The sequence below is a fragment of the Miscanthus floridulus genome, chromosome 10 (assembly GCF_019320115.1).
Source record: "Miscanthus floridulus cultivar M001 chromosome 10, ASM1932011v1, whole genome shotgun sequence".
Lineage (NCBI taxonomy): Eukaryota > Viridiplantae > Streptophyta > Magnoliopsida > Poales > Poaceae > Miscanthus > Miscanthus floridulus.
In genome coordinates this window covers 35,986,386-36,006,720 of record NC_089589.1, presented here as the reverse complement: position 1 = coordinate 36,006,720, position 20,335 = coordinate 35,986,386, and the positions used below count along the sequence as shown (strand labels likewise).

Sequence of the window (20,335 nt, the reverse complement as noted above, 5' to 3'; positions counted from 1 at the left end):
TAATCAAGCACACTACCTCACTGAAAAGATAAAGATATTGTATATTGGCACTGTTTTTTTTAACGCACAATCGATACTACGCATGCCTCGAGATGACTAGAATTTGCAGGCAATCCCATGTGAATGGGTGTAAATGTGGCATAGTTGGGACTCTGGATCTCTTGTGAATGGTGATTACCGAGGGAATTGCACCTCACGGGTAACATGTCACTATGCAATGGCATTGGGCTCTCACACTGACGTCTGGAATTAGCCGTAGGTACACAAATCCATAATTCATGGAATGAAATCATGATTGTTCGAACAGAATTCCGTTAATAACTATTTTATATTTTCTTGGATAATATTGAAATCCCATTATAGGAACACATTATTTTAATTTTTTTTCAAAATGTTATTTGATACCAAAAAAATGTGTTTGATTTATTTAAAATTATAGTTATGGCATGTTACCGTGCAAGAAAAAACATATAGACATGAATACCAAAAGTCCACATGTTCTTTTTGAACCTCAAAATAATTAAAAGGTAAAAAAATATGCAAGTAAAAAACCTGTATTTTAAAGTAGAAAGTTATTATTATGTATGTGACATCAACAAAAGTAGTTAATCATTTTTTTCGAATTGATAACTATCGTTTTATATGCCCAACGCAGCAGTACCACAATGGCACAACAGGACAATTTATGCCTCCCAGAGGCAAAAATCATCTCTGAGACTCTCAGTAGTCTAGCACTGAGCAGCTTTGCAATACACATGAACACTCACAAGTTCACCAACATCATTCTACCACTGGCCCACTGGGTGACTACCGCAAGGCTAGAATTAGCAACGACCACATGACCATTAACGCACGCTGGTCAGGACATGAACACAGTGAACTCACCAAGAATTCAGAAGTCAAATGATATGATGGAATATACTATGCAACGAACAAACAACTCAAAGATGACTAAACCAGGTGCTGATCATGATCATATCACTTCAAAAATGGTCCATGTAATACTATGATATTCCACTAGTTTTGCATGATTGCATCCCACCTCTCCTACCAAGTTCACCATCCCTACACACTCTGGTTTGTGCGTTCATGGGCCGTGGGCGTCACTGTGTGTGTTTGTAAGATCCATCATTTACATTGTACATGAATCCATAACCATAAGATAAAGTACACTACTAAGCATCTTAGGCCAGCCCCAACGCAGTGCCTTCGTCAGTGGCTTTTGGCATGTTCGCTGGTTGGTTTCTGGGTTAATAAGCCCGGCTGGTACTGGTTTGTTGTGAGAGAAAAACACTGTTGACTGACTGATAAGACCTGACTAAAACCAACAAGCGAACATGCTGTTTGTGAGGCCAATTAGGCTCGGATGCCAAGAGTGTGTAAAAGTTAGGTGCGGTGTCAGTGTGACTTACAGAAGCTCCTACTGCCTCGGGGGAAAGACGATCGCCGTGTTCGGCTGGGGCTGGCTGGCTGGCTGGGCTGGCCAGCCCCCTCACATGGATATTGTTCCAGTGAACCAACCAACAGTACTTCTCTCTCACATAAATGAACCAGCAACGATACAAACCAACCAACCAAAATCGTCCGCAAGAGAGAGCGGGAGAAAAATGGTGTTAACTTTTGTCAGCTTTTACAGACTTTGGTGTATGTGCTTGGAGTGGAGTAGTAGTAGTCCTAGCTATCCTATGCCTAGCTGGAGTAGAATATTTTTCTGAAGCCATACTCTTGTAGTTCTGTGTTGGTGAATGGTGAAGCCCTTTCTCCTACTAAAATTTAGTATCCGTCGAATAGGATGTTTCACACTAATTTATAGTATTAAATGTAGTCTAATTATAAAACTAATTGTATAGATTGAGACTAATTTATGAAACGAATCTATTAAGTCTAATTAGGCTCATATTTAGTCTTTCTAATTAGTATCTGAATATCCGATGTGACATCTACTAAATTTTAGTTCGTGGATCAAACACCCTTTGCTCTCCTATATGGGGACAAAATTATATTAAGATCTTGTATAGTTCCTCCCCTAAAGTTTAGTCCCTATCACATTGAATGTTTAAATACATGCATGAAGTATTAAATATAGACTATAAAATAACTAATTGTACAGATTGCGACTACTTTGCAAGATAAAATTTTTAAGCCTAATTAGACCATGATTTGACAATATGGTGCTACATTAAATTTACAGCAAACATGTGCTAATGACGGATTAATTAGGTTTAATAAATCCATCTCGCGGATTCCTGATTTGTTTTATTATTACTATTCGAACACTCCTATATAACACCCCAATGTGACACCCGCTATGAAACCTGTAAAATTTAGGGCCTGTTTAGTTCCCAAAATTTTTTACGCAGTACCCATCACATCGAATTTTACGGCACATGCATGTAGTACTAAATGTAGACGAAAAAAAAACTAATTGCACAGTTGGGTGAGAAATCGCGAGACGAAACTTTCAAGCCTAATTAGTCCATAATTAGACACTAATTGTCAAATACAAACGAAAATGCTACAGTAGCCAAAACCCAAAAAAATTTGCATCTAAACGCGCCCTTAGCCTGTGAATTTAAACATCACTCGATTACCTCCGTCTCTGGAAAAGAAAAGGAGAGAAAGACTGGACTACTGACGTCGACAGGCGGAGGACCCTGGGTGGGGCCACAGGGGGCGGGAGCAGGAGTTTTATTTGAATAAATAGTTGGAGCACAAACCACATTCAACACGTGCACAACAGGCAACAGCCGCAGTTAACCTTAACCATAACCATAGTCTATAGCACAAATTAACCTATGCAACCCCCCACAAATAACTAGTCAAACAGTTTTTACTCTCAAGATCATTAGGGCTCTGTTTGGCAAAGCTCTAGAAGAGTTTCCAAGCTGAATTCCAGAGTTCTGCCAAATATTTTTTTTTACTTAGAAATACTAAAATAAACTAGAAGATTAGGAGCTGAAAAAAATAGTTTTCTTTTATCCACACAGAGTTATTATACATATAGATTTATCCTAGAGAATTATAGAGAAACATTTGTTATCAGAAATTCTATCACTAGATGTAGCTGAGTTGCCATCCATGTAGGATCGTTCGGAACAACAGATGGCGGCATGTTCGTACAACCGTTCGGAACAACAGATGGCGGCATAACCGATAGCATTTTCGTACAATCATCACATTGGTTCAAATTATATATATATTGAATACTCAATCTAATGACGGCACCAAGTTTTAGCTGCAAGCAACAGCCTCGATTCCCGGTTATTCATTCGTAGTCTGTAATTGCACGATCAGAATGATAATTGAGACAGATGGAGAATTCACGTGGCCTTCAAATTGTCTCGTCTCACTCGGTTACATCTTACAATTACAACGTGAACTGCTCCAGAATTCTTGTGCCTTGTACACCAGCAGCACCTCACCTCAGGAGCAAGCATTCTTTCTCGGCATTAGCCACAGGAAGGTGACACAAACCTCCCACCATCTACCAACTCACACCTAAACTACAACTCAAAACATAAACAGCAAACATGCCAGTGAATCGTACTGGCGAAGTGGCGAGCCAGCCTACGTGACACGGACGAAAGTGTGCCTGGATGCTCGCAAAAGTCCAGTCTCATCTTCACAGGCATCGTGATGCACTTGACGGTAGCTTCCTGTCCTCCGCAGCAACATATCCACAGCAGATGCAGGCAGCCAGTGTGAGAATTTACAAGCTCAGAAGTCCCACCGGTCGAGCTGCAGCCTAGCTTCGGCCATATCCTTCTGCGCCTTCCTTCGCCGATAGAAAATCGGACAATCCCGACTGCAATGATTTGATAGCACATGAGTAGGTTTTACACTTGTGACTGGAACTAAGTAATGAGAGATGTTGAATTGAGGGAAAAACAGCAAACCTTGTGCAGAGAACGTCCTGGTGCAGAGATCCTTGGCACTCCTGGCACTGTGTCCATAGCCTCCCAAAGAGCATTTCCAGGTCAGAAACTGCGGATGTAGAAATTTGATCTGTCAGTGGTGAGCTCTGGGGCATAGTGCTTCCAAACGTAGATGCATTCAAGAGTGTGAAGCACATACCATTTGCTACTGTTTTGCAGTATAACTCTGCTTCTCTTCCCTTGCAATGTGAGCAAAGTGTCTGACTGGCACCACTGCAGGATGAAATGCAGGACAAACGGTTAGGCGTTTATAGACACTGGTTGCATAGGTTATTGCACCTGCAGTGTAGTGCATGCATCACCTGATAACAGCTTTGCACCCAAGGCAAGTTAATTGCTTCTTTGCAAATTTCATTATCCCGCTATTTGAAGGAGTTGAGATTGAAACAGATCTGGTGTGGCTTCCATGAAGCAATTCTTTGCTGGCATTCTTCAGAATTGGCTCAAAGATCCTCAAAAGTGGCTGCCGATTGACAAGTGGTCAGTTACATATTTTTTTGGAAAGCAGAGGGAAGAAGCTCTGAATACCAGGTGAAGTATCAGACACAAACCTTGCTGATTTGGTTCTCAAGGTAGTATTGAGGATCAATGGGTATATTATTGTCCAAAACATAAATTGGATCTTCTGATTTCTCATATGCCTGCATGCAGAAAGACAAATGTATCAAACATACAACCACCATATGACAGATAATACCGTAGCACATGATGCAGATTTTTTTTTACCTTTGCCCCCTTTGCTGCTTTAATTATAACATAAGGAACACGATCACCAACAGTAGGTGCAGTAGCTGGATCTCTCTGCTCAAGAAAACCATGATTTTTCAGCAACACTAAGACACCGTATCATTAAGAATGGGTTGAATATCATCAAGATATGGTAATAACATCTAGGGTTCATACCTTTCGCATCCTCTCAGCAAGCTCCACATGAGCAGCTTTTACCGCATAATCTTCTCCCGTTTTTGTCAAACCCTGTGCATCTTAAACAGTCAAAAGAGTTGCAAGATAGAATAGAAAATTCATCTAAAACAGCTGAATTTGCCCACCTTTGTTATGACAAGAAGGGACAAGTCGACACGATTCATTAATAGATCAGATATGGTGTTTTTGACATATTGGACTGCACCAGGAACATCACGGTCCACCAGTATTTTATGAAGGCACTCAGTTACCAGGTTCTTTACCAATAAACAGTTGTCCCTTCTCACAGTTTCAATACCTGCACGCAACAGTACAAGGCATTTGAAAGCAAGAATAACTAACATGTGTGCTTCACCCAATGAAAATAATTTATATTTTACACAGCTAAAACAAAAATAAATACCTTTTGCATCCATTTTGTCAAATTTCTCAGGGTTCGTCCAGTACAAACCAGCATATCTCTTCTTGCTGATCAGAAGGTAAGGAAAATAGACCTTCTCAAACTCTAGCTTGATGGGCTGCAAGAAAGATATCATAAGCAACGTGTGAGTTGGAACTTAGATGAAAGGCAAACGAAAGGTTAGCTAGAAACGTTACAGATCATTTCAGAAACATTGTCATCCAGGTCAGTTGACTTAAGTTTTAAAAATATGTGCCACAGGAATATAACATGCAAAGATCAGATAACTCCTAGTGCCCATTTATAAGATATAAGTCAAGGAACTACCTAAGGCATCACAAAAATTACAGTTAGAAAAGGTAGTTGCTTTGTAACACAATAAAAGTTATGGGTAGTGTTTTGTTCTTCTAAAAGGAGTGTGGACAAATTTTTCACTCAATTTTGATCACACTGTTTCAAATTTCCTATATTTGGCCAGATAGGAAGAAAAGTACAGAGACAGATTAGAGCAGATAGCTGACCAGATAAGAATTGGAGTTAATAAAGCAAGAAACTACTAAGAGAGGCAGTAACCTTGCAGTTAGATGTTTAAGGGTTCAGGTTTTTTTCTTAAGAAAGGAGCATTCTCATAACAGGTTTCACTGTTCCAAATAAGTTTCAGTGAGGTCATGGTTGGAGCTTGATCGCAAAACTGTCATGGATGTTGTATCAATTACGACGATTCTACAATAAGGACACAAGCCAGTGTTCAACTCAAATGCTGTATAACTCGTTCCAAAGCCTCATGTTTGTAAGTGTTTCTCTGTTCACCTTGGTAAAGGTTCCACTAATATAATCTGCAGCTCCTCTTCCTAACTTCATTGCATCTTCAACCGTAGAAACACCAAACTGTACCATCACAGAATCAGTGTCCCCGTAAATTACCTGCTAAGTCACCAAATTTTCTGTATCAGTATCAGAAAATGAGTGAAAGGCATCTTCGAACCCAAAAAATAAGCAAGCAAGAAAGCTTGCTGATAAAAAACTGGCTACAGTGCTAATACCTAGACTTCCAAGATGAATAAGGTCTTGAGCAATGCTCGTGGTCCTTGAGTGCACGGTGAAGCTCTAATTCAGTGTCACTATGCTGATGTCTAGCTAATGGAATCAAATTTACGTGCGCCCAATGTATAGTGTCAATTTTTAGATAGTGGTTTGCATGGGTTGAACCTTTTATATATATTGGGTTGCTTTTCAGTAATCAGTTGACGTCCCTAGAACATCAGATATCATAGGGCAGCAATACTCATAGATCAATCATGAAGATATACAAGGTATGACATAGTACAAGGGCAAAAGCTTTTGTGAGATCAAGCAGAAAAAATTAACAGGGGATCTAACAGATTTGTATAAGAACAATGCAACACTACTTTACCTCTGCATTATGCTCATAACCTCCTACTGTTGTGAATTTATCTTCAACAAGCTTTTTTGTATGTTCAATCATCTGTCGTCCTGTGTGACCAAAATGCTTCAGTGCAAGAAACTCGGCATCGAAATTGCTAGCAAACCATACAATGAATTTCTTAATTATGTTAAACTAAGGCTTACCATAGCTGGTCACGCTTGAAGAAATCTCTAAGCAAGGTAACTGACCAACAGTTGCTCCAGTGAAACCATAAACTGAGTTTGCACTTATCTGAAACATAAGCAATTCAACGATGTCATTATTCAAGTAGCTCAAATTTGAACCGATGTTTTGATGGAATAAAGGGTGAAAAGATATGGAAGTACTTTCAGTGCAAGCTGACGGCCATCAAGAACAGCCCTTTCGAGTGGGTCCTTTGCTTCCTGAACAAATAATTGGCGATTTTAACATGGAACAAAGACTTAGCACTGCATGAATATCTAGCTTTTGCAAGAGTGGAAGATCTTTAATACTGCCTCCGTTCTAAATTATAGGTCGATTTGGATTTTCTAGGTACATAGCTAGCTATGCACCTAGATATACACTATCTCTAGACACAGTAAAAAACTATGTATCTAGAAAAGCCAAAAGGACTTACAATTTCTCTAGAAAAGCCAAAACAACTTACAATTTAGAATGGAGGGAGTACAATTTTCTTACAGATGCATTGAGAAAAATACCTTTAAATCTGCTTTTGCCCTTTTCCGAGCTGCTAATAATTCTTCAAGGATCTCAGGAAGTATACCCTGATATTGTGTTCATAATCTTGGTTAGAAAACACATCTTCTGTCCAGAACACCTATTATCAAGACAGGATGCAATTACCTTCTGTAGTTCTGGTTTCACAAATATTTCACCAGATGGGGTTTTATTGAGGCTTTCCGGAGGTAAGTTGAGTTTACGGGCGTCCTCAGGGGGCACCTTCAAAATTAAATAAAAACTAGTAAATTGTCATCCATTGTAGAGACCAAAGGTCCTTTTTAGAGCATGCAGCAATAATTATAACTATTTAAGCACCAGGAAGATTACCAAAGTACAGTAGCAAAGGTTATATGCCATCATGATGGATGGATACAGAGAAGCAAAGTCCAAAGTTGCGATGGGCTTCTCATAAAATCCAGCCCTTGCCTCCAAAACCTAAAAATTGCAGGGGACATAGATTACAGCAAATCCTTATAGTACAAAAGAAATAAAACTAAATTGTTCATTGCATGATCAATTCAGAAGGTTCGTTCGAGAGAAAAAATCAATTCAGGTGGTGGAAAAACTGATAAAAATTTCTTGCCTCCCAGATGGAAAGATTGCTGGCATACACAAAAGCATGTTTCTAGAGTGGAAAACCCTGCATATGTATTTCACTTCCAAATGCATCAAGAACAAATTTTGCAATAAGTGTGGATAGCTTAACTAGTCATCTAGATTTTTTTTAGCTTGGAATGACAAATAAATATACCCTCATTTCAAGGCAAGCAATGCAAAGATAGTTTCAGTGTACAGAGCAAACTAAAAAGTTTGTAATAGACAAATAGAAATATCCTAATAACTGCAATGGCTGTGGACATCAAATGACAAATGGGCTACAAGTGTGCAGATAATGTCCTTCAACTTACAGTTGCGCCCTCAAAGGTATCTTGCCCGGACCCTTGACCCTTGATATTTGGTATAACAAGGTTTTTCTGTTTTGCTTTCCTGAGCAGTTGCGAGAGGACCTATGGTACAAATGAAACTATTTTTAGGGTACTAGAATGTGATATTTTCAATAGCATGATTGTCTTGTTCTCACCTTAATACTCTGTCCCCTCGAAAGTAGAAACGAAATGGGAACACCAGTGACCCTTGCCATTTCCACATAATTGTAGATATACATCAATTTATCTAACAGTCTTTGAGGAAGATAAGCATCCTGTTTTTACAAAGGCAAAAGTCAAAACTGGTTTATGTAGGCTCCAAGAAAAATGCAACAAATCAGGTTACACATTTTTTCTCAAACATGTAAGAGAGAAATCAGCTGATACAGTGAAATCAATAATAGCACTGTTTCATGCTAGCTTGCAACTAGCTACTGGCAGACCTACTGGCCAGTAGGAAATTGAAAAGAAAACACACAAATATACTGTAACTATTTTCCAAAGCCCTAGTGTAGCCGAGAAATTTCCAAAATGCAAAATTGGTGCTCAAACATTGACATTGTACTTGTTAATGTTAAAAGTGATGCGTAGAGCAATACAAGTATTTATTTATTTGGACAAATTGGTCCAAATGCTTCTGGGGCGCCACTTATAAGCTCCATCAGTAATAATAGCAAAGTGGCCACAACTTACCAACATACTCTGTGTAAAACATCACCAGTTCAGTAACAATTAAAACAAAAGGGTATACTTAGTTGACCTTTAAGCAATAAACTGCAAGCCGCCTTCGTGTCTCTGAGTTTCCATTTTGAAGATCAGATATAATTGAATGATGAACATCTTCTTTCTGCTCAAAAAGTCAATAATTAGGAAAGAAAAGGAAAGGGTTCTCAAGAGGAGAGAATATTAGAATCAATCATTGTTAGTAAATAGTAGCAAAAACGATATGGATACAAAAAAATCCATCTACATAGGTAATTTTGCAAAGAACATCAATTTTCTAGAAGACTGAAGACATGCCATGCAATCAGCAACAGCAACAATAAGAACCACAGCAAAGTCTTTTATCCCAAGCCAAAACTAACACTGATCAAACACAAAAAAAATAGTTCAAACAGAAAGGCATCAAAATGATTACGAGTACAATGACTGACAGCAACATAGAGCACTTAAAATGTTTGAACTTACCTGCTCCCCAAGAAAGTGTGCCGATACAGAGTTCAATGAATAAGAACTCAGCTTGTAATCCCGTTGCATAGCCTGCATCACATCCAGGTAGTGAAGATAAAGAAACATATGAAATAATCTCATGAAAAAAGCAAACACTGATTTAAATGCCAAGCAAAAGTAGATCACAACCTGCAGGAGATCAAATTGCACTCTTCCTTCAATAGTAACATCCTTACTTTCACGCACACCATATTGCCTGGATAAGTACAACGACCTCATCATTATTTTCTTTTTACGTAAAAACTTGAAAAATCTTTCATTTTCATTTCTATTGTTACATGATGACTTTCATTTCCAATTGCAGCTTGCAATTCAAGAAAGTCCAAAGCATTAACATTCATTAAATAAGTGACAAAAATGGAAGGAATTGTAACACATTAACTGTAAAGAGTTGGGAACTGAGGATTGTAAAAACCCTGGACATGATGTAGATCTAGAGGACCCTAAAGCTCTCTATGGATCACAAATTTCAACCATGTTTGTGCTAAGACACAGAAATACAGTGGTATCAGGATGCAGGAAATATGACTAACCATAGAAACTGTGAATTAAATGTATGAAATATGAACACGCTACAGGTCATTATAGGGTACCATAACATCAAAAAAAAAAAGTGACTTTTCTCCTGCAAGACAAATGAACAAGATTTGTATGGCACCTAACTCAGAATCAGAATAATAGATGCATCGCTAGAATCAAATAAAGCACAAAAATGAAAGCATGAGATGCACATGCAAGCAGACAATAAAACTAAGCAGCATAGTGCTATTTTATTAAGACAATTGGATGATAAAGGCAAAGTAATATATATTAAATGCATATAGGAGAAAGGTACAAGAAGTGACCTCGAAGAAAAGGTCGTATCACGGACACGAACACGACTATTTCTGATTCGGCCAAGTATTGGAAACTCTGCTATCTTGAGAACCTCAGCCCTCTGCAAATGTGTGTTATCAAATTGTACTAAATATGGCTGATTGTCAAGTTGAGAATCTGCATACTCTACAGATGTTATTGCACCTCAATAAGATAGGGCATGTCAAATTTGCAAATATTGTATCCAATTATGATATCCGGATCCACTTCACGTATGAAATCCTGCAAATTATTTCCAAATAACAATCAGACTATCTTTCGGTCAAGTCCTTTGTCTACAATCAGAAACTGTATTTAACTTCTCTCCTTTTGAGGAATAAGTGCTATTTAACGTTTTTTTTCTTTTGACGGACAATGATATTTAGTTTTAGCAAAAAAAAACAAATGTTAACCACATATAGCAAGTGAAAAGGTAAACAGATACAAAATGTAGATACAAAAGGCAAAGAGAATGAAACCAACACTGGGACATGAAGAAAATATCATTTTTCAAAAGGGTATGAAGAAAATATCATGGATAAAGGCACTATAAAAAAAGATAAAGGCATCACGTTCAACCGAATTTGACAACTCCAAAGACAGCAGCACATACCCTCCATGCAAGTAGAATATCTCTCTCTGTATCAAATGACATAACATCGACTCCCACAATGGGAGAGCATGATTTAAGAGTCATGACATTCCGTACAAAAGGTTGGCCTTCTCCTTGATGTGTAACCAAGTTAGCTATCTATTTAAATTCAAAGGGGTAAGTCAATAAATTGTAAACATAAAGACCTGTATTGAACCAAATGGTACCGAGTATCAGATACATGAATAATGAACTCAACCTGAATAACAGGATCATGAGTTGGTTCTGGGAAATGACCTTTGCGACCAGCACATTCAATATCAAAACTTAATATGCGAAACGGGGCCATCTTAGAATATTCTCCTTCAGCAGCATGGCTTACCAGATCTGAGTATCTGTTAGTTGTGTTAAGAATAGACATAACTGAACAACACTACAGTTTAGTAAATAGATGAAGCATTCAATTAAGTATAGAAGGATACAGGCAATCTAGCTCTAGCTGACAATAGGACATGACACGGGCTGCTTTCCTGTATTTCCCAGCAGGAAGTTCAATCCAGTTGCCACCAACAATATTGCAATCAATCATGAATCGAAGGGCAAAAAGAATGTTGCTTTCATATGTCAGGAAACTCTTTGAACCAAGGCCTTCAATCGTTATGCCCCTTTCCAGGATACCTATAATGTGCAAACATATGCCATTTAAGCCAGCAAAGAGGAAAAAAAAAGTGACTAGTAACTTGGATGATCAGAGGAATAAAGTAAAGATCAGAAAATCACATGATAATACATTGACATAGAACAAAAAAATGTCCTGTAGGTTATCCATTAAATAAAGAAAAGATAGTGAGGTCAATCTAGAAAACTTAGCAATAATAGCTGTATTGTGTCTTAAGGGTGCCACTAACCACGACAGCTAGCAACCATGGTTGGCAAAGCGACTACTATCTTCAGGAAAGGCTGAGATTGCTGCGTTTGGTAATGCATAATTGTCTGCTTCTGCACAAGCTCAACTCTCTTCACGAACCTTGGAACATTGCTGCTTCTATTTGACTCCTTCATCCTCCCCTGTAGTACAGTTTGAAGAAACCATAAGGAAACTATGTACTGCCAAAGTACTATGTTTCCTTAGAAGCTCAGTTTAAGGTATGATTGTAAGTACAAACCTCTAGTGTTTGGTGAAAGCGCGATATATCATCAGGACCCATCCCTGAAGGACAGCCAATATAGAAATATGGCTCAAATCCATGCACCTGACAGCATATGCTGTGACCTACAAATGTTACAGGGATAGAATCAGAGGTCAGCAAAACCCATATGGCAATAATAATTCTTTACTGAGAGATAATAGAGTACTCGAGATATTACCTTCTCTGGTAACACCAAAAATCCTGAGTATGGCTGCAGAACCAGATGAGTTGGGAAGCAATTCTTTGTGGCTCTCACCAATAACATAATCTATTTCCAACTGCTGAAAAGCTAGAATATCCAATACAAACAGAAGAGTAGCAAATGTAAGATGAAGCCAAATATCCTGAATATATGTTCATACAAGTTCAAACTAAAACAAAACTAGGTGACTATCTATTTAATTAGCAAGAAACATTGAATCTGAATGAGCATTGAGCATGTACAAGAGGACTATTAAGCAAGTCCTGAGTTTAAACTTTTAAAGCTCATAACTCATAAGTGCAAAAGTGTATAAACATATATAAATATAACTGTGTGTTTGATAGAAAATAGGTTCACTTCATAAATTAATTCAGAAGCACCAACATTTGGATATAATATCCATCTCAGATTGGCAAGTCCTGATTTTATGGTCTCTATCATGATTGATTATAATATCCATCTCAGATTGGCAAGTGATCCAAGCAGAATTTTGAGCTAGGACTATGAAATTGTATAAGACAAAAATTAGAGGTCCATGAGATACTTCTAGGAAGTAGGGAGGCAGGTGTTGTACTCATCTTTAAAAGTTAAAACCCTTAACCCTTGATTTGGAATTTACATCTATGATTCATCGATTGCAGCTAGTTGCATCACTCATAATTAGAAAAACAGTCACAGTTTTCAAGCACCAAACACTGAGAAGGTGCCTTTCTTCTGTCCTAAACTACCCAGGGATCAAAAAATGGCGAACAAATGAACAATAACTTCACTAGTAAACCTCATATACAAACGCACATACTAGTCCAACATGATAATTGCTCGTTTTCGGCCCAAAGGACCATGGTCCTCCAAAATTCCTGAACACTATAAATCCCAAGAGAAACCACATATCTGCACAAAATTTTGCTGAGCCCCGGACCGCATTAAGGCAACTTGACTAACACAGCATTTCCCAAAATATTAGAACCCTATCCAAATGACAGTTGGTTGACAGCAAATCAGTCTCAATCCGCCAAAGCAATACGGAATCCGAACCCCAACTCACTCCCCACGCAGCCTGCTAGACCCCAACCAACCCATCTCGGGACACTGAATCCATCAAGACCGGGATCAGGAGGGTGAGCGCCGGGAGAGAAAAGGGAGACCGGGTCGTACCGACGGCGCGGGAGCACCCGGCGGCGAGGTTGGCGGGGAGTGCGGGCCGCTTCCACCGCGCGAGGCGGGACGCGAGGGCCTCGTCGCGCTGGAGCATCAGCAGCGCCGCCTCGTCCTCCGCCAGGATGGACTCATCCAGGAACACGTCCTCGTCCATCATGTCCTCCTCCTCCGCGGCGACCGCGCCCGCCGCGGGAGGAGGCGGCTGCGGCGTGCCGGGGCTGGGGTTGGCCCTCTTCGCCGCCGCCCCGGAGGGAGCGGGCGGCGGGGGGCCCCGCCGCTTGCCGCCGCGCCCGCCTGAGCTCATCGCCGGATTGGGGGACAGGGGTGGGACCGGGAGGGGGAGGGGGAGGCGGGAAGTGCGGGGACTGAAATTGGGGTTCCCGCCATTGCTGGGGAGTTAGGGTTTAATACGAGAGGGGAGGAGAAACAGACATACGCCTCCCCTACATTGGTTACGTCAATTATGCGGACGTTAACTTGGTCGTATTTCATTGGCAGTACAGTGGAACAGGACCCACTCTAGTTTCAAGGAACCTGGTCTGTGTTTGGTTGAACGGTAATGCTTGGTAAGATGTCCGGTCGTCCGGACACCCACATTTGTGGGCCTCGCCCGCTTGAATGGCGTATTATCAATGGTACGGTCGCTCGTGTTGCTAAAACATTAAAAAATAGATAAAAAAATGTCTGATCACTTCCTCTCGTTGTTGTGGCCGCACCCATTCTTCAATTGCCACCACGCGCCGCACTCTGCCTCACTGTCGCCGTCTTTTCCCGTCGCTCGCTCCCTCCCACGATGCGCCCGCACGCGTGCGACGGTGGCTCCCCATTCCCAGGCCATGCACTGTCCTACATCGCGTTGCGCGCCTCATCTCCTCCCCACCCACACACACACACTACCGCGTCCGTCCCCCCACTCCGTCACTACCGCGTTCATGGATTAATTGTGTTTATTTGAGATACACAGGTGATTAATCCACGGGTATATGTGTGTGAGCAACATATGCCATGAAGGTGGAAAAATGGCTCGAAGATGTTGCAAGGCTCACACATGTGATGATGAAGGAGCTCATTGCACATGAGACATGACATTGAGTCATGTGATCAAGGTGGAGAAGATCAAGACATGACCTGGCTTGATGGACCGGTTGTAAGCTTGAAAGGCAAGTTGAAGGTTTTGGAGCGATGGACCGCGTGGCGGTGAAGCTTGAGCAAGACTTGGCGCCGATGAACGAAGGCAATGGTGAAAAGCAAGTGAAGTCAAGATCGATGAACCAATATGATCACATGATGATATGAAGTGGATCATATCATTGTTGATCGTGTTGGTGCATGTGTTGCATCGATATTGGAGGAGATAGAATGGAATGCGCAAGGCAAATTTATAACCTAGGGTATTTCATTTCATCGGTCATAGGTGTGTAGAGAAGTTGATGGCCGGATTTAGGATAGATGGTCGTACTATCAAGAGGGGCAAACTTGTTTGCATATCTAAAGATCTAACTTTGCATCGTTGCTAGGATCGAGTGACGTGGCAAGTTGAGTGGCTAATCCTTTGAAAAATGTTTGTGAAAAGCTAACATACATACACATGGTGGTGTACACTTGGTGGTATTGGCACATTTGCAAAGGAGGAGTTGGAGTTGAAACGGATCAACTCGGTGAAGAAACGAAGGCGAAAGGAGGTCACTGTGAGTGACCGAACGCTGGCCTCGGCAGGACCGGCGCGTCCGGTCAGTGGCAACAGTTGGGCGCATGTTGATTGACCGGACTCTGGTCCTAGTGGTGACTAGACTCGACGATGGTGCATTCGGTCAGTGCTGACATACGCTGACGCAGTGGCGCGGACGTAGCGTTGACACGTGGCAGGCGGTGAAGGACCGGACTCAGGTGTTGCGTCCGATCGTGACTCACTTGACGCGTCCGGTCACAAAATAGAGGCTCGAGGAGCTCTCTAGAAACGACCGGACTCCGGCCTCAGCGCGTCCGGTCGTTGGACCTAGGCGCGTCCGGTCACAGGTGACATACGATGACGTAGGTGATGCTGGAGTTGGCGCGTGAGCGCAGAACTGATCGGAAGCTGGTCTGCGTCCGGTCGTGCAGCACCGGACGCGTCTGGTCGCAAAACAGAGGCTCAGGGAGCTCTCTGGAAACGACCAGACTCAGGCGTAGTAGCGTCCGGTCATCCTCACAGTGCGTCCGGTCGTAGCTTAACCGTTGAGATCGGGCGCTCAGTATTTGAAGCCAGGGATGATGTGGCAGCCATCCGTTGACCGAACACTGCAGGGTGTGTTCAGTCGATTCGACCGGCACGTCCGGACGCTATGATTTTTACCCAGTGAAGGGGTAACGGCTATTTTAGCCTGTGGGGCTATAAATAGAAGTGTTGGTCGGCCTTTGGCCGAGAGCTTAGAAGAGCTTAGCACACTAGAGCCTTGGTGGCTTATGTGGTGGTGCTTGGGAGCCCTCTAACTTACTCTAGCTTGATAGTGTTCATACGATTGAGTGAGTGAGCGATTCTAGTGTGATTGCATCGTGAGGTTGCATCGAGTGGCACTAGGTGGTCGTCTTGCAAGCCGGTGGTGCTTGTTACTCTTGGAGGTTGCCACCTCCTAGACGGCTTGGTGGTGGTCTCCATCGAAGCCCGTAAGAAGCTAGTGCGGTGCTCCAGAGAAGAGCTTTGTGAGGGGCATTGTGCTCGCCCCGTGGGAGCCACGAAGAGCAACTCTAGTTGAGCGTGTCATTGAGCTACCCTCACTTTTAGGGTAGGTTCTTGCGGTGCCCGACGTGCGGGCTTGGCGGATGATGCCAATTAGCCGCCGAACCACCAAGTGAGCGGTTGACACAACAGTGACGTAGCGTGTTGGCAAGCACGTGAACCTTGGGAGAAAATCACCGTGTCAACATTGTTCTTCCCGTTGATTTGCAATCCCCTTACACAAGCTTGTAATTACTTTCATATACATTGTGCTTGTGTAGTTGCTCTTGTAATTAGTTAGCTTGTGTAGCTCACTAGTTACCTTCTTGCTTGTGTAGCATAGAAGTAGCTCCCTTGCGTGGCTAATTTAGTTTGTGTAACCTTATTAGTCATATTGCTTAGTTTGTGTAACTAAGTATTTGTGCTCTCTAATTTGGCATTGGTTGTCTTGTTATTGAGCATTGCTTACTAGAATTGTGTAGGAGCTCCCCGGTATGTAAAATACTAGTGGCATATGTTTGTGTGACATTGCTCCTATAATTGGATAGGTGAGCTCTAGCTAGCCCAGCACCTTTGTTGCCTATTTAGGATCTTTATAAGGTGCTTGTGAACTTCGTTAGAAGGGGTGGTCTTGGCTAGACCAATTGTTTTAATTCCGCATTTGTTTCGGTTAACCGGCGTGATTAAATTTAGAAAAGGACTATTCACCCCCCCTCTAGTCGTCATCTCGACCCTACAAGTGGTATCAGAGCAAGGTCTCTCATTTGTGGTCTTTATTGACCCGAGTGGATGGCGAACTTTGGGCTAGATGTTGTTTGTAACACACACATTTTTTATGGCACACACTATGCACGGTGAAAACGTCATATGCTTGATCATTTTCGTGATTTGGGTCCTAAGGCATGGTGGATCATTGTTGTTGATTTTTCTCATGATGCTTTGGATAAGGACAACCTAACCCAAACACAAGAGGATTGCTTACAACTTGATACACGTGCTCTTTAATATCTAACGTGTGCATTACATGATGATGTTTTTAGACGTGTGTAGGATTTGGAGAGTGCTCATGATATGTGGATGGCACTCCAAGCCTTCTACGGTGACTCCTCCACAAGTGATGATGGCAAATTCAAGAAGGAGGATGATCACAAGGTGGAGGCACATGAGTGTGTTGAGCATAACCACAATTTTGTGATTGTGGAATAGTGTTTCACCTCATGGTAAAGTGATGATGATGATGATGCTACCACAAAATTACTTGACAAGATTGATGGTGATGCCTCAAGTGATGTACATGATGATCCTACTCCATGCACACTTGATGATGATGGTTCATGCTCAGGCCATGATTGTGATGCTACTACAAGCCCATCCACTACACCACATTGTTTCATGTCACAAGGTGACACTAAGGTTTCAAATGCTAATGTGATTGATCATGTTGATTCATATGATGAGCTTGTTAGTAGACTTGCTAGCATGACCATGTCTTTAGAAAATGAGAAAGCTAAAACATTGAAATTGGACAATGAAAACACATTTATAAAGAACTCATGTGAAGAACATAAGAAATTATTTGATGTTCTTAAATCTTCACATGGTGAGCTAAAATTGACTCATGAGACACTACTTGCATCTTATGAAGAATTATTAGAACAACATGCTTCTCTCATTAAAGTGTTTTCAAAGAAACGTAAAAATAGTGAGAACTCATCACATGGGTCAATTGATCAATCACGAATTGTTGCTAACCCTTGTGATGTAGGCAAGAAACATGTATCCACCTCTTGTGATGATTTATTAGATATGTCATGCTCTTCACATATAGATGCTTGTTCTACTTCTATGTCTTGTGAGACTAACCTTTTGAAGAAGAACAATGAGCTCAAAAATGAAGTAAAGAATTTGAGCAACAAGTTAGAGAGGTGCTACAACTCAAAAGTCACCTTTGAGCACATATTAAAGACTCAAAGAAACTATGGTGACAAGTGTGGTCTTGGCTTCAAGAAGAAGATGACAAAGGGTGAAAAAAGAGAGAAAGAAAGATGAAGAAGCTACAACAAAGAAAGCTCTCCCATACCATGTGCTACCGGTGTCATGAAGTTGGACATCTCGCAAATGGTTGCCCTAACATTGAGAAGCTCAAGAAGATAAAAGAAAAAGAGAGGCTCAAACATGTGAAGTGCTTCAAGTGTCGTACTTGTTGTCATCTTACCTCAGTGTGCCCAACCAAGCAATTGGTGAAACAACTAGAAGAGCCTCAACCAAATCCATAAGGTGAGCAAGAGAAGACACCCCAAGAGCAAGTCAAGATCTATCATGAAGATGGTGGTGACTTGATGATGAAGAAGAAGAAAATAAGAAGGGGTGGAAAGATAAGGCATCTAATGCAAACTCAAGATGCCAAGATGATGAGCAAGACACAAGATGAAAAGAAAGTCTATGCTCACATCAAGTGCTTCAAGTATGGAAATACGGGACACTTTGCCTCTAAGTGTCCTACCAAGCTTGAGAAGAAGGCTCAAGCAATCCATGAGAGGCAAGGCAATGGGAAGCACCATATGAGCAAGGAAGAGAAGGTTCAATCAAAGAGAAAGTGCTACTCATGCCGGGAAAGGGACACATGGCACATTCATGTCCCCTAGGTAACATTTCTAAGCCTATTTCAATTATTGATAATAATGTGCTTAGGAAGAATGGCAATAGTACCTCATTGGTTGCAATTGGTAAACATCCCGCTACTCATACTAAGGTTATGCCTAAGTATGTTGTTCCTAACTTGAGAGGACCCAAACTTGTTTGGATACCATCAAAAAGTGGATGATTGATTGTAGGTGCCATCAGCATTGGAGACTTGATTCAATTGATTTCATATTGATCATCATATGTTGAGTCAAGATATAAAGCCTAGTGCACTTCCAAACCCAATGCCATGATAATTGAGTGAAGTCCAAATGTGCTACATCATACGAGTGCTATAATTCAAGTTGTTGGTGATTCATTGGATATATTTGATGGCTTGCAAAAAATTGAGTTGAAGCTTGCTAGTTGGATGATCATGAGCTAACCAAGCTGCTAGATAACTTAGTGAAGCACATCTCCACTAAATTTCATGGTATTTGGATTTGTACTTTGAGAGATGCATTTTTCTTTGAAGAGTACAGAATCTGTCAGAAAAGTGACAATTATTGGATTTATTTGAAGTCACTTCGATTGAAAGGTCCTCAAATTGAAACATGTTTATGAGCAATTGAGGCACCTAAGTTTGGTTTTGAGATGATCTAAAAGCATGACAAGCAAAGAGTACAAGGCCATTTGATTGTGGAAGTGTACTTGGCACATATTTGGTACTCAAATTGGAAGATCAAGATCAAACTTAAGATGAAGATAAAGTTTAAGTTCTAGATATTATTGGAGATCATTTGGTAGAAAGAAAAGGACTTAAACAAGTAGAAAGAAAAGGACTTAAAGAAGGAATAAAGTTACTCATCAAGATAAGTCCATCACTTGGATCAGTCAACAAATTCATTTCAAGTGAGTGTCAAGAATGGTTCTTGGAGAGAGGTCACTGCTCCCTAGTGTAGGGGCTTGACGCCTATGTGTAGGTAAACCAAGTATGGTGCTTGAAAGGCTAATATGGAAGTGGTGATCTGAGAAACATTTGAGATGCTTAGTTGAAGCAATCAAAAGGGTTGATCAAGAAAAGCAAGCAACACCTAAAAGGAAGCTAGTCATGACAATTCAAGTTGTATTCCAAATAGTTCTCTCATGCAAGCATTGATCAAAAGATAAAGCAAGCTAATCACAACAAGATAGTGCACTTAATCATATTAGTGGTTCTCAAATCATATGGGTAAAGAATGGATTTCATTATTCATGATTGGTCTTCACCAAGCTTATAATTGGACTTTACATTGCTATTGGAGTAATGAATTAGAATCTATGTGACTATCCTCTACTCCAACATAGCAAAGGTATCATTTGTAATGTGCATGATCATTTTATTCCTTACTAGTATGCGATTAGTGTATATAGTACATGCTTCATAGGATCATGCATAACAAATGAAATGTTTAAAT

General features: G+C 40.8%; 1 protein-coding gene across 1 annotated transcript; it reads right to left on the bottom strand.

Annotated features, from left to right (window-relative positions):
- Positions 1-3,159: 3,159 nt before the first annotated feature.
- Positions 3,160-13,921, bottom strand: LOC136490010 (DNA polymerase delta catalytic subunit). The gene is made up of 30 exons (XM_066486521.1): positions 13,559-13,921; positions 12,380-12,490; positions 12,178-12,284; positions 11,920-12,079; positions 11,494-11,689; positions 11,271-11,406; positions 11,033-11,170; positions 10,585-10,662; positions 10,410-10,501; positions 9,694-9,760; positions 9,523-9,594; positions 9,095-9,181; positions 8,490-8,609; positions 8,317-8,415; positions 7,736-7,843; positions 7,532-7,627; positions 7,387-7,452; positions 7,033-7,089; positions 6,850-6,937; positions 6,674-6,753; positions 6,070-6,183; positions 5,263-5,377; positions 4,985-5,157; positions 4,839-4,910; positions 4,662-4,736; positions 4,487-4,576; positions 4,238-4,398; positions 4,075-4,148; positions 3,897-3,984; positions 3,160-3,805 (listed from the first exon to the last, which is right to left on the bottom strand). Exons 1-30 carry the CDS (start codon positions 13,863-13,865, stop codon positions 3,718-3,720), a joined length of 3,315 nt encoding a protein of 1,104 aa, XP_066342618.1. The 5' UTR covers positions 13,866-13,921; the 3' UTR covers positions 3,160-3,717.
- Positions 13,922-20,335: the final 6,414 nt, after the last annotated feature.

Bases quoted from the DNA above. Each gene is read 5' to 3' on its own strand.
- LOC136490010 (XM_066486521.1), bottom strand. From the start codon at position 13,865: ATGAGCTCAGGCGGGCGCGGCGGCAAGCGGCGGGGCCCCCCGCCGCCC. The intron at 6,938-7,032 runs GTACTTCCATAT...CTTATGTTTCAG, and splicing joins GCCGTCAGCTTGCACTGAAA to ATAAGTGCAAACTCAGTTTA. The intron at 4,577-4,661 runs GTAAAAAAAAAT...TTCTGCATGCAG, and splicing joins AAGCAGCAAAGGGGGCAAAG to GCATATGAGAAATCAGAAGA.